At 39.6% G+C, this 14,439-nt stretch overlaps 1 protein-coding gene across 1 annotated transcript in view; it reads right to left on the bottom strand.

Annotated features, from left to right (window-relative positions):
- Nucleotides 1-13,253: 13,253 nt before the first annotated feature.
- Nucleotides 13,254-14,439, bottom strand: part of Cfap47 (cilia and flagella associated protein 47) — a 274,541-nt gene continuing 273,355 nt past the window's right edge. The window contains exon 65 of the mRNA XM_048427634.3: nt 13,254-13,483. Coding sequence (XP_048283591.3) covers nt 13,271-13,483 — 213 coding nt within the window. The 3' untranslated portion in view covers nt 13,254-13,270. The remainder of the gene's footprint in view (nt 13,484-14,439) is intronic.

Here is a 14,439-nt window from a genome sequence, read left to right as displayed (position 1 = left end):
ACAATTTTCTGATATGAATACAAATTGATTTCCCCAACAACAGTCTCTTGCTTTCTTTGTACATCTAACATTTTGTCATTTTCTTCTTTAGGAACAGTCATATTTCAGTATCAGTGCTTTGTTTAATAAAAAAAAATTGTGAGAATTTACTCAGATGTTGGTCTCAATGAAAGAAAGAAAAGCAAGAAAAGGAGAGACAGAAAAAGGGAGAGAGATAAGAGAAACGGTATGAATAAAGATTAAAATTCTGTTTTAAGACTTATTGTGTATGGGTGTCAATAGAAGCAAGAAGGAAGCATTGGATAATTTGAACCCGGAATGAATTATAGGTATTTATGAGCTCCCCAAATTTTGTGCAGGGATATAAATTTTGGTCCTCTGATAAAGCAGTAGGCACTCGAAATGGTGTAGTTGTTGTCTTAATTAGGGTTACTAATACTATGATGAAACAAGATAACCAAAAGCAAGTTATGGAGAAAACGTTTATTTGGCTTACATTTCCGCATCCTTGTTCATCATTGGAAGACATCAGGAAAGGAATTCAAACAGGCCTCTGCTAATGCAGAGGACATTGAGAGGTGCTGTTAAGTGGCTTGATCCTCCTGGTTTGTTCAGCTTGCCTTCTTATAAAACCCAGGACCAACAACCGAGGAATGGTAAAATTCATAATGGGCAGGGCCATCCTCTATCAATCAGTAATTAAGAAATGCCCAACAGGCTTGCCTACAGCCTGATTTTATAGAGGCACTTTCTCAGTCAAGGTTTCTTCCTCTCAAATGACTATAGTTTGTCAATTTGACATAAAACTAGCCAGCACAGATGTCTATCCAACCCTGATAAGATTCTGTTAACTTTTTGATTTAACAACAAACAAAAAGAAAGCACAGAGACTGTGCATGCCTGTACATCTGCAGTCTTGAATTTGTTTGATGAGAGACCAAATAAGTATCTCAGAGCCCCTATGACTTAGAGTGAGTTAGTACAATCTGACTAATAGAGTATCATATACCAGAAGAGTTATATATAGCAGACATTTATTCCTAATTGTTTGCAAGATTTAGAACTCTAAGGTAAATATTCTTGAAGATTAGCTTTCTTTTGTGAGTTCACTTTCTGAATTCCCATCTTACCATCTCTGTGTCCATACATAACAAAAGAGGCAACAGCCCACTCTAAGTTTTCTTTTATTAGGACCCTAATCATACATATAAAGGCTCTGTCTCCATGAATTTCCTTCCAATGTCTCTAACTCCTAAAATTATAAGCTTGGAGAAAATTTTTTTTTCACAGAAATTTTGTGAACACAATCATTTTTTCTTAAAAGCAAAGGGTGAAGCTTTTTTGAATAACACATGAAGTAACAATCTTACATTGCATGTCCTCTATGAGCTAGTGATCAAAACACATGCCTACAATCCCGGCATTCAGAAGACTGAGGCAGGGAAATCATAAGCTTGAGGTCAGAAAGTGACATATTTTGAGGCTGTGTTAGTCACTGTTATTGCTGTGAAGAGTCACCATACCATTGTAAACAAGGATGCAGAGAAGCCACTAAACTGACTGATCCATAGGTGGGAAGAGGGTTTTTATTATAAATATGTGTGTTTGTCTTAATGTGTGTGCACGTACACATTTGAGTAGGTACATGCAGAGACTAGAAGAGGGCTTCAGATGTTCAGGAAATTGAGTTACAGCAGTTGTGAACTTTCCAACATGAGCATTAGGAACCAAATTCTGCTCCTTTGCGAGAGCAGCAAGTAATCAACCACTGAGCCGTTTTTCATCTTTAAGGTATTTCTATATCGTTCAGATATAGAAGAGAAAGGAATTCTGTTCCCTGGCTGGTGAGAGCTCTCCAGTCCAGAGTATATATACTCAAGGACAGTTCTCAGAATCACTTGGTAAATTGGTAATAGGAGCACTGTGGGGATTTTCCATGAATGTACAAGCCGCTGAGGTTCCCAAGAACCTTATTAAGAGCAATCAATTAAAGTTGACAATTTTGAAAGTGTGGGTTCAGATAGAGGATAATAATGTTGGCTGTTATACTGGCTGTTATATTTCCTGCTTTTAACTATAACATTGTGTGAGTGACAGAAAGCTGTACAGGGAGTATAAAAAAAGAAAAGCCACTTTTGAAAAGTTCTTGATTACAGAGCTAAATATGACCATTTTAAAATAGGGTGGCCAAAGCAGCTTCAATTTTTATGTAAGTTCAGACATTAGGTGTTAGTTTCCCCACTGTTAATAAGAACTAAACCCTTAGTTCTTATTAATGCCTCACCATAATACACAATTATGCATAATGCATAATTTTCCTTATTATTATTCTATTTGAAAATTTAAGTTAGCATACAAATTAATGGCTTTAATTATAGCATTTCTCATTTATTTACTTTGTCCATTTAATAGTTTCATGCACATAAAGATTTTTTAACCAGCATCATAACCCATTTTTGTTTCATCCCCACACCTCCTACTAAAACCCATCTTTTATGAAGTTCCTTGTGTTGTGTGTGCGTTGTGTGTGTGTATGCACATCTGTGTGTGTTATTATGCTTTGTTCTTATTCATTCTGCCTCTTAATATCCCTTTTCCATCCTACCATCTTGCTGAGCTCATTTATAACTTCAAATGTTTCTTTTCTACTGTCATGTCACAGGTATTCTATCGATCCTACCTCCCCCAACTTAACATCTCTGGGTCCCCTTTCTATTGTTGGGACACACACACACACACACACACACACACACACACACACACACACACAAACACGTTTAAATAATATAGATTCTGCATTTGAGAGAAAACACGGTATTTATTCTTTTGAGTCTGACTTACTTTGCTTAACACACAGATCTCCAGCTTGGTCCATTTTCATGTAAGTGTCATGATTTTTTATGTTTATAGCTGAATAATTCCCCTGTGTACATCTACCACAACATTCCCTTTAACCATTAATCTAGTATTGAACATCTGGGATGTTTATATTTCTTAGGCTTTGTAAATAGTGTAGCAATAAACATGGTTGCATATATTTCTGTGTCACATGCTGCCTTAGAACCTTCTGTATGTGTACATAGCTGCAATATTAAGTTGGGGGCGTCACCCCAGCCACTGGCCTGGGAGATGCATTGGTTTGGACTCCAACTTCCATCATGTCAAGTGCTGACCCCTCCCCAGCAGAGGGTCAGGACCACTCCCACGAGGTATTTAGGTGGCCATTCAGAAAAGAAACAGGTGGTTTCTGGTTTTGTGTGTGCTCTTCCTCTGTCCCCATCCCAACCCTCTCCCGCCATACTCCTGGCCACCCGAGAGCACATTTCTTAAATGCGGGCATCGGTCTATTCTGGTTTGACTGGAGTTCTTTGCACCAGCAGAGCAGCTTGGTAAAGAAACATTCCTAACATCTTGGAGGTCCCACCAAGATAGGGCTGTTTTTCTTCCCAGGGGTGCAGCACCCCCATCTGGGAAATGCCCATCTCCCAAGCTCTGTGCCAGACTAGATCAGCGGCTTCAGACTCGATGAGTTCTCCTTCTTTTCCCTGGAGTGAGCCATTCGCTTTTTGGACTTTTGTTGAAGTCTCAATCTGCACAGGGAGCCCGATCCATGATGCAAAAGCCAGGCTTTGGCTGAGATGCAACTTGAGTGTGGGGAGACACGCCCTACTCATTTCTCATGCACCCCTGTTTTGACTCAAGGGCCTGTTTGGTGGATGCATTGCAACAGACTCGAGTCTCATTGTTCATAGACTTCTAAAATGGGCCCTTATAATTCCAAGCTGATTACTCAGATGCCCTTGAGTGTCCTTTTACAAAAAATATTTTTAAATTGGGGCTATCTAAAGCTCTATAATGTATGGTTTCTGGATATGCACTCCCATTCTCCCTTCCTTCTCTGCTTCTCGGCTGATATATAGCTCAAGGTTCATCCTCCCCCACTTCTGTTTCTCCCACACAGCACGTGGTTTGTCCCACTCCCAGTTCTGTTTCTCTGGAGCGTGTGGGGCTCTGACACCATGACTGAAGGTGTGGCCAGCTCCTGTTCTGTTCCAGATCTGGGGATCTAAACCCGACTCCCTTTCCATCAGCCGAGGACAACAGAGGCCATCGCCCAGCCTTTCGGAAGGGTGCTCACCCATCAGCTGTTTGCTATGCTTCGCTGGCTTCTGCCACCTAGGCTGGTTTCACTCCTGGCCCCTTCCTCCTCTAGCTGTTTGCTGTTTGTCTCATGCTGGGACTCTCTACAGTGGATCCATCCCCCCCCACCATCCTTCCACTTTAAAACTGTATGGATGTCTCATCCTCATTTTTCTGTTCCCTCTTGCGTCTGCTAGTCTGGTCCTTAATGGGATCACCTCTGTGATTTTCTGAATTTTCTGAATTTTGCTGCCTGCCTATGTCAAAATTTTGGGTTGGTCAGACAATAATGTGGCCACCGTATGTCTGTGTAACTTTATAAATGTTTCTGTGTGCATATGTGCTCATTTTAAGATTCTTTGACTTATTAAAATATTCCTTTTAATCTTCTTACATTTACTAGCACTGATAAACTGTAACTAATTGGATAAAATATACATCTAAATTTAGTTTATATGCCCAGTTTAAATAAGCGGTAATATTATCTAGATCTCAAATGCCTTTACAGATCTGAGGGTATGGCATTTTAACAAAAGAGCTTCTACCACAAATCTGCCAGCTTTTGCAGTATGTTTTAGCTCCTCCAAGAAGACAGAAGAACTTCTGCCCACAGGCCTTGCTTTTGGGTTTGGCATATCCATCCACACAGCAAAAAGCAGCCTTTCACTTCTTCATCTTCCTGGATGCTTCTTTACCCGGGGAATCAATTGTCTCATCCTTCCAAAACAGGTAGACTAAATCTCCCCCCATATGAAAAATCTTTGGGCCTCTTGTACTCAGCAGCTAACAGCAAACACTGCTTCTAAGACTGGTGTTCTCCAAGAACCAAGGAGAGGATTTGGGATTTCCTGCGTAGCTGTCTCATTTTTGCTCATTTATCCCTCCCAGATCTGTCTAATGGCATTTGACAATGTAAGGTACTGTTAACTTATTACTTCATCCATGACATTTAATAAAGTTTCCTGCTAAAATACAGACAAGTATGCCTCTTTAACAGGCTTCATAGTTCAGGATTCACAGGTTTCAGGTGTATCTTCGGAGGTTCAGCTAAAATATTCATACCTTTTAACCTAAAGCAATAGCCTTTTGCTGTAACTCCAAGATGTACATCTGTTTCAGTTCTCTTGCAGGTTCTGGGGAAAAGTTCTGCTACACTAACCCCAGTCAGTTTCAAGCATATTTTACAGGTCACTCTTACTGCCTGGACCACGACCAACCCACACACCATTCTCCAGACAATGCCAAAGACCAAGACCTGCACCAGCTCCTGGGACTTCACCATTGGTACCAACTGTTCAGGATCTAGGACACCTCCCAAACTGGCTTTATCTACTATTGAGTCCTATCCCATGACTAGTCCCATTTCATATGGCCAATAATAGCAATATTTTTCTCCTAGCCACCAACTTCTCATCTCCCTCAAAAAGCAGCTGCCTAGAAACTCCAGGATGACAGCAAACTGGATGCTGCTCCAGTCACACCTCTTGCTAAGCGTGAGTGCACCAACTCCCACCCCACTTCTCCCATGTTGCCCCATGCCCACAGCAAGTAGCCAGACTTGAACCAACACCTTTATATTCAAGAACTCTGGGATGTTTGATTAAAAGTGAGACCCCAGCTCTCTAATACCCCATATCCAAAGAGTCTGGAATGTAATATTGAGTTTGGAGCATCACCCCAGTACAAGACAAAGACTATGTACCACTTAAGCAATCCATAGTTTACAATATGAATAGAAATCTAATGACAAGAAACACAATTTTCATTTCAAGAGCTCTCGCCACAAAATTGATCAGGATAAGAAGAAATCAATCTGAATTTGCCTCCATCAGTCACTGTGAGACTGTGAGTTCCCATGAGTTAGGCTAGCCATTTCTGTGGGTTTTCCTCCTATGTACCTTATCCCCCTGACTCCTACAATCCCTGCTCCCTCTCCTTAGCAGGAGTCCCCCAGCTCAGCCCAATGTTTGACTTTGGGTCTCTAAATCTGCCTTCATCAATCACTGGATGAAGGGTCTCGGATAATAACTGGAGTAGTCACCAATGCACAGGCACAAAGGATGGCATGTTCAGGCTATGCATCCATTGTTGCCAGGAGTCTTAGTTGTCACACTCATGGAAGTTTTCTTTGCATCACGCTTCTATCCAACTCTGTAAAGCTCCCCTTTCTAGTCATCTTTATCAGAAATCTCCCCCTCTACCTACCCTCAACCTAATTCTTAGTTTCCATGTTCACCTGCCCCCAGTTCAAACAGGAGATTTCTCTATTTCTCCTTCTCGGGGCAATCCATGCATTCCCCTTGAGCCCTCCTTGTTACCTGTTCTCTCTGGGTCTGTGGATTGTAGCATGGTTATCCTTTACAATTAATATCCATGTATGAGTGAGTACATAGCATGTTTGTCTTTCTGGGTCTGGGTTACCTCAGTAAGGATGATTTTTTTTTTAGTTCGATCCATTTCCCTTCAAACTTCCTGATATCATTGTTTTTTAATAGTCCAGTAATACTTTATTAGGCCATGCTCCAGGTATCCTGATGAGGAGTGGGAGGAGGGATTGTAGCAAACAGGGTGTGGGTGTGGGGTCAGGAACATTGCAAGAAAACCCACAGAAACCACTACCCTGGCTCATAGAACCTCTCAGAGTCTGAACCAATATTACTGACCAGCCTTGACAAAAGTTTAGAAGTGGAAGTTTTAAAACAGAAAAGCACTCAGTCTGCAGTATAGTTACTATTTACTGATATCACCCAGGACTAAACTGAGAACAAATAGAGCAAAAAAGAAACAAAAAGTTTGGTTTTCTGAAGAAAGGAGCTTGAGAAAGTGTAAATTTGCAGATGAGGAGAGTACAGAGAAAGTAGCCATAACTTCTCCCCCAGAAGCCTCACACTGTGCATTGGAACAATGCACAACATTGTGCAACATTGTTGCACAACAACAACAACAGGCAAGGTGTAGTTAAAAGAACAGTAGAATTATACCAAGGGAGAATCTACACGTGCTGCACATGACAGAACTGGAGTGGTGGGACTTCAAGACTGATAGATCCTATGAAATTCTATGATGTGTTCAGATTTGAGACACAGAGTTGCAATATTTAGTAATTGAGTGTTTTTGCTGTGATAATTTTAAGCATTGCTTTGTTTTGAACTTCCAATGTTATACTTTCTTTACTGCATTTTGGTATGTCAATGTTTACCTTGTGCATTTTATGTTGAAGATACTTTTTCCGCATGAGATGGGTTTTTCTGTGAAATAGTCCTGGGTGTCCTGGAACTCGCTCTGTAGACCAGGTTAGCCTCAATCTCACAGAGATCCACTTACCTCTGCCTCCCTACTGCTTGGATTAAAGGCATGTGCCGCCGTCACTCCACAGAAGGTACATATTTTTTTTTTTAACAGGACCTCACAATTAAGAGACTTTTAAGTCTGAGAACTTTTTTGAAGAGTACTACAATTAGACTTTGGAGACAAGTCAAAGAATTTTAGATCATGTGGTGCCATGTTATTGTTTTTGAGGAGGGAGACTTTCTTATATTGTTTTTGAATGTTAAGGTTCAAGCATCAATCTGGTTGGTATATTAAATAATATCTTGAGAAAATGATCGAGTATTCATTATTTATTTGTGAAGACACTATAAAGAAATGGGAAAGTGAAAAAATTTAATCCATTCGGTGTTATTGACAATGTTACTGCCACAGGGAACTGAAGTTCAGCTATATTCTGTTGCAAAGTATAGGAAGAACACAACACTCAATAGATTAGGATGGAAGAGCAATGTTAAATTCTATTTGTTCATTAATGATCCATTGATCAAAAGCTGTTTTCAGGGATATCTAACACTTCTAGCCTAACTACGTGCTTTCATGCCAAGCACTCATATGCCCAAACACAGAACATATGAAGAACTCCAGATTCTGGTAATGGAAAGCTTTTGTTTCCATCAGCAACCAGTGTCATAGGGAGATGGGTAGAAAGGACCCTTGCTTGAGTCACCTTTGTGGGCCTGAAACAAATTTAAGGAAAGTTCATCCTCCCAGGTGTCTTATGATCTTATTCATATTCAGGTCTCTCTACTTGAATTTTCCCCATCCCATTTTCTGTGATAAAATTTGAAACAGTAAAATTAGTGCCACAATTTGAAGCATTTTAAAATATTCACAATTTGAAATGTGCATTCTTTATTATTTCATTCTTAGTTTCATTTCTCATGTAAAGAAGTTAAATACTAATCCATTTCTTCATGAGTATCTCAATTACTGGAGCTTTCCAGGTAGCAGAACAATTATGTTTCCTGAAAGATCCAGTGTAAGAGCTTCACAAGTACTTATTAAGCATTGACGTAAACACTAAAAGAAAGAAAGCAATTAGATTTGTGAATACATCATGACAACAGTGCTTTTACACTCTGAAGAGATTATTTGGGAGATCTTAAAATGTTCTTAGAGACATGTTGAGAGAGTGCTTACTTCCTTAAACCTTTACATTTAGCAGTAGGAAGAATCAACAGTGATGAGTAATTTTCCGTACTTGAAAAAAAAAAAAACTAAAGAAAAGGAAGAAGAAAAAGATAGTAAAGAGAAAAAGAAAAAGTTTTATGGAGGCAGAGAATGAGAAATACTTTTAGAAACTCACAGAATTTTTGGTTTTTTTCCTTTCATAATAGATAATTTAGTAGTACATGGGTCTCTACTTCAGGCTACCCCAATTGCAGCAGATAATACTAATTAATTACATATGTGTGCTCCAATAAATCTGTCTAACAACACGTAAATAAACTACAATTATTAGATTAAAAAGTTAGAAAAGGTTATTACTGGCCTAACTCAGAAAAAAAGCAGAGAATAGTTACAGCTTTGCACCTATATTGTTTCTGTGCACTTAATAGTTGAACTGTAAAGAACGGTTATTTTAGCTGGGCATAGTGGTTTATGCCTTTAATCCCAGCACTTGGGAGGCAGAGGTGGGTGCATTTCTGTGTGTTTGAGGCCAGCCTGGTCCACATACTGAGTTTCAGGACAGTCAGAGCTAGATAGTGAGATCCTGTCTCTCTCTATAAAGAACCATCTTGTCCTATATTTCAGCAAAAGTTTCTCATGACGAGTTAAGTGTGCAGTCTCTGTAACTGCCATCAGACAACATAGTCTTTTATTGATTTTTCCATCTACTGGCACGTAAAATTTAATATTAGCTAGTGGCTTGTCTGTATGAATAAAACAAAAGATAGGTAGCAGGCTACATCTGTCCTATAGGGTTACACATCCTCATTTTTGAAGGCAAGGATTTTGTTTAATGAAAAGCTAACTACAAATTATTACTTATAGTATCATGGGTATGGTTTGGCACACAGCTAGCTATTTGTATCAAAATATTTTCAAGGTGGTCCATACTGTTCATTTATTTTATATTCTTCCCAGTGACTGGTTTCAATAAATTATGTTTTACTTTGGTAATGACTCACTCTTAAAAATTAGTCACACATCAATGTAACTTTTATTGAGTCTAGAAGGATGTTTCAGAAATCGAATACTTGCTATTTTTGCAAAGGAGTCACATTCAGTCCCCTGCAACTATATACTAACTCCAGTTTCAGGGAAATTTGATGCCCTCTTTTGACTTCCACAGGTTCCTGTTCACATGTGGTGCAAATCAATTTATTCAGGCACACACACATGCACATAAATAAAAAAAATTAAGTCTTTTTAAAAAGATGTTTTATCATGTTGAGATATGCCTACATTATTAGTTTTTTTTTAACATTCTGGAACAAGTGTTTGTGTGGACTAATATTTTTGCACAGTAATTACAATAGTAGGTTTTCTTTTAACATTTTAAGAGTTGAGAAACTGCTCTTCAAATAGTCTACTTGACTATTTTTTTAATAAGTGTACAGAGATTTCAGTGTTTCCACAGCCACACATACATTTGCTCCAGTTGTCCATTCAAAACGGACTGAGCTCCCAAGGTCCAGTTGAAGAGCAGAAGGAGGGAGAATATGAGCAAGGAAGTCAGGACCAGGAGGGGTTGGTCCACCCACTGAGACAGTGTGCCTGTTCTAAAGGGAGCTCACCAAATCCAGCTGGACTGGGACTGAACGAGCATGTGATCAAACTGGACTCTCTGAATGCAGCTGACAATGGGGACTGACTGGGAAGCCATTGACAATGGCACTGGGACTTGTTTTTACTGCACGTACTGGCTTTTGGGGACCCTAGTCTATTTGGATGCACAGTTTCCTAGACCTGAATGTAGGGGGGAGGGCCTTGGACCTCCCACAGGGCAAGGTTCTCTGCCCTCTCTTTAGGAGTGAGGGGGAGGGAAGAGGGCAAGTGGGGGAGGGGGAGAGGAATGGGAGGAGGGGAGAAAGTGTAAATTTTTGAATGGAAAAGTAAAAAAAAGAAAAAAATATATATTCTTTGTGGATTTCCCAGCATGCATTCTGATCTCACTCACCTCCCCATCCTTTCATATCTGCCCTTTGCCCCTGCAACCTCTTCCCAAAATAAAATAAAATTTAAAAGAAAAACCAAACCCAGCCAACCAAATAAACAAAAATCCCAGAACAAACAAACCAACAAAACAAAACAAAAACCTTGGCATGAAAGTTGTAGTATGGCCTAATGCATCACACAGCATATACTCTTTAGTCCATACATCTTTACTTATAAGAGTTTACTGGTTATTGGTCTGGTTTGAGGCCTCTAGCTTCTGCTATATTATTGATATGGGGTACTCACTGGGACTTCTCTTGTATATACTATTGTTGCTTTGTGTCACGGAGATTCTGCAGCTTTGGACCTGCAGTTCTAGTCCCTTTACATGTATCAGCAATTCATAGATGAGGTAGATGTTGAAATGGGCTAACTCACAGCCCTGTTTCTGCACCTGGGTGGTAGCTGGGTTGGTCATACCACCAGCTTTTCCTCATCACCCCCACCTGGGCCAGCTCTCCAGCACTGCCTTGGGACAACACATACAATGTAGCAGGCATCAACGAGTGGGGCCTGTTCTACTGCTCTCACACCCTCGGGTGGGCTCGCCTGCACATGTATTGCCAGGGTCAGCTCAACTGTTTTGCCTAGGCCATGTGCAGGCCCCACTCTCTAGAGTCCTGGAGTTGGTGAGGTGCATGGCCAGCTGTTTTAGGAGAGTGATTGTTTGTTCCTGGTTGCCCAAACCATGAAATAATCACATAGAAACTATATTATTTGTAACACTGTTTGGCCAATAGCTTAACTGTATTTCTGGCTTACTCATATCCTAAACTAACCCATCTTCATTAATCTGTGTATGGCCACGTTTCTGTTTTGGCAGGCTCCAGTGCAGGCTTCTGTCTCCATCAGTGGCTACACAGCTTCTCCTGACTCTGCCTTCTTTCTCCCAGCATTTGGTTTAGTTTTCCCACCTAACTCTGCTAAGCTACTGGACGAAACAGCTTTATTCATTAACCAATAAAAGCAGCACATATACAGAAGAGATTCCCACACCAGTCAGCTCTCCTGCTCTCCCACTTGCATGCCTTCAGGGTGACTCACTCACACCACTGTCATTGGGGACAATAGTAATGTGCTCCCCAGGCAAGGGCCAGGTCCTAGTTTTGCTCTTCCAAGTGCTGTAGCTGGTGAGGGGCAGGGTCTGTTCTCCTTAGTGCTGCAGCCAGTGAGGGACAGGATCAGCTCTGTGCAGCCCTGTTCTTACTGCTTTTGGTGATAACAGGAGCCACACACATCAACACAGACCTTGGCTGCAGCAGGGCCATGGACACAGACAATGTCCTTTGCAGCAGCCCAAGACCAGATGATACCCTGGTCCCAAGTGGCAGCACATACCACTCAGATCTGAATGGCCCCAGCAGCAGCACTTCCCTTTGACACTAACATAGCCTTAGGTGGCCGATACCCCTGATGTCTATGTGGCCCTTGGTGGCAACATGTGTCACAGGTATCAATACAGACCCTGGCTTCTGTTGGATCATGGACCAAGGCATTGTCTTTGGCAGCAGCCCAGCCCAGATGTCACCAGGGTCCCAGTTGGCAGTGCAGATCATACAGATCCCCATGGACCCAGCAGCAGTGTGGCTCTCAACACCAACATGGCAATAGGTGGCTGCCCAGATACTGGGCATCTGCATGGCCTTCGATGGCAGTGGGAGTCTTGGATATCAATACACACCCTGGCTGTGTATTTACATTATTTAAGCAATGCAATATAGAATTATAAAAAGCATAAGGGTCATATAAACATATGTCCACTGTGGTGGTTTGAATACAATTGGTCCCCAAAAGCTCATAGGAAGTGGCACTATCAGGAGGTATAGCTTTGTTGGAGTAGGTGTGGCCTTGTTAGAGGAAATGTGTTACTGTGGGAGTGTGCTTTGAGGTTTTCTATGCTCAGGCTACAGCCCAGTTTCAAAGTTGACTTCCTACTGACTGGATGCCTCTGTGCTTCCCATCATGGTGATAACGGACTGAAATTCTGAAACTGTAAGCAAGCTACCCTAGTTAAATGTTTTCTTTATAAGAGTTGTTTTGGTCATGGTGTCTTTTTACAGCAATATAAACACTAAGACGTGGACAATTTTAAAACATCATTAGATAACACATGGTATAAATATCAACTATGAAAAGTAAATCTTTTAGGGTTATACACAAAAATATATCACTAGATTTTTAAAAGAATTTAAGAAATTGATCTCTGTAAATACTGTCATTAAAATTATGCTTCATAAGCCAGGCCGTGGTAGCACATGCCTTTGATCCCAGAATTTAGTAGGCAGAGGCTGGCGATTTCTGAGTCCCAGGACAGCTTTGTTTACAGTGCTAGTTCTAGGAAAGACAAGGCAACACAAAGAAACCCAGTCTCAAAAAACCAAAACTAAAGCCAAACCAAATCAAACAAAACTCATGTTTCAGTCTTGCACTTTGAACGTAAAGAAATTCCAACATTTGTACTAAAAATCCAATTTAAAACAAAAATACAAGTCAGAAACTAACTACACCTTATTAAAATATGAAAATCTAGCAATTAAAAAAAGCAACAAAGAAAGGGTATTATGATTATCCCTCAAAAAAGAGATAAAAAACCAAAATATTCAATTATACTTGAGACGAAGAAAGGTTTAAATTTTTTTTATTTATGCTTTTTAACTAAAGGTGCACCTTTAATAGTAGAAGATACTGCCGTGCTTCGAAGTTTAGCATTTTCACGAATAAAATTGTGTCGAATTGGTGGCATGCTGTCATATGTTTTGTTATCAGCATCAATTTTGGCTTTTACATGTTCCATTGATTTCGGTAATGGAGGTAACCCATTTATTTCATACAGCCAGTATATTTCATCTGTCTGAAAATTAAGAAATAGTAAGACATTATAAGAAATATCCAGAGACCTAGAAAAGTTAGGGAAACATTTATTATTAGTAGTAGTTTCTATTTGTGGTATGTGGTATGGAAAAGGCAAAAATGAAAAGTTGTATTTATAATGAAAAATACTTAATGTGGACATAAATTAAGTAAAGCCATTGGCTTTATGAATAAAGGAACAGTCACTGGCAAAAAAATCTCTTAACTAAAAATATGCTATGTAGGAAAACAAGGTCTTCCAAGGTATACTTCTAAATGAATAATTAACTTTGGTCACAGAAATAATTGGCAAATTACAGAAAAGTGATTTTTGGATTATAAAAGTATCAAACATTAAAAACATACTGAGATCACTGAAGACATTTATAATCTAAACCCAGGTAATATAATTTATGAAGAAATTTATTTTAAAACCCATTTTTTTTCTGTAAATAGACATATTTTCTAATATATACTAGAATTTTCAAAGTTTATATTCAGATCTTACCATACTTCGGTTAAGTCCACTGCTTCTGCAGTATTTGCTGAAGCTATTTGTTCTTATAAAGGCTTTAGCCTTACACTGGGGTTGGACCATGCATACTAAGAAAATTATTTTAAAGTAAGTCTCCAAGCCAAGTGAATATTGCAATACACCAGTTTAGATATGTATTGTAGCATCTACAAATGGATACTGAGTAGGTGCATACATTTCACATAAAAATGACCTTATTTTAATCACATAGGGCCTTTTATCTGATATCTGTAGTATTTATACACCTAGAGTCAATGATTTAAATGTTAAAGAAACCTAGGAGCAAAATACAATTTGAGCTAAATATTATTGCACTTCATATGGGTATGTGTGAAGTCTTTTGAAGAAAGCTAGATTTTGAAGGTTATGCATATGCCATTCTTAACTTTTTTATTACAGTACAAATAAAAGACTTCATGGAT

The sequence above is a fragment of the Myodes glareolus genome, chromosome X (genome assembly GCF_982192425.1).
Source record: "Myodes glareolus chromosome X, mMyoGla1.1, whole genome shotgun sequence".
Lineage (NCBI taxonomy): Eukaryota > Metazoa > Chordata > Mammalia > Rodentia > Cricetidae > Myodes > Myodes glareolus.
The sequence above is the reverse complement of the archived record's forward strand: the minus strand, read 5'-3'. Positions and strand labels throughout refer to the sequence as shown.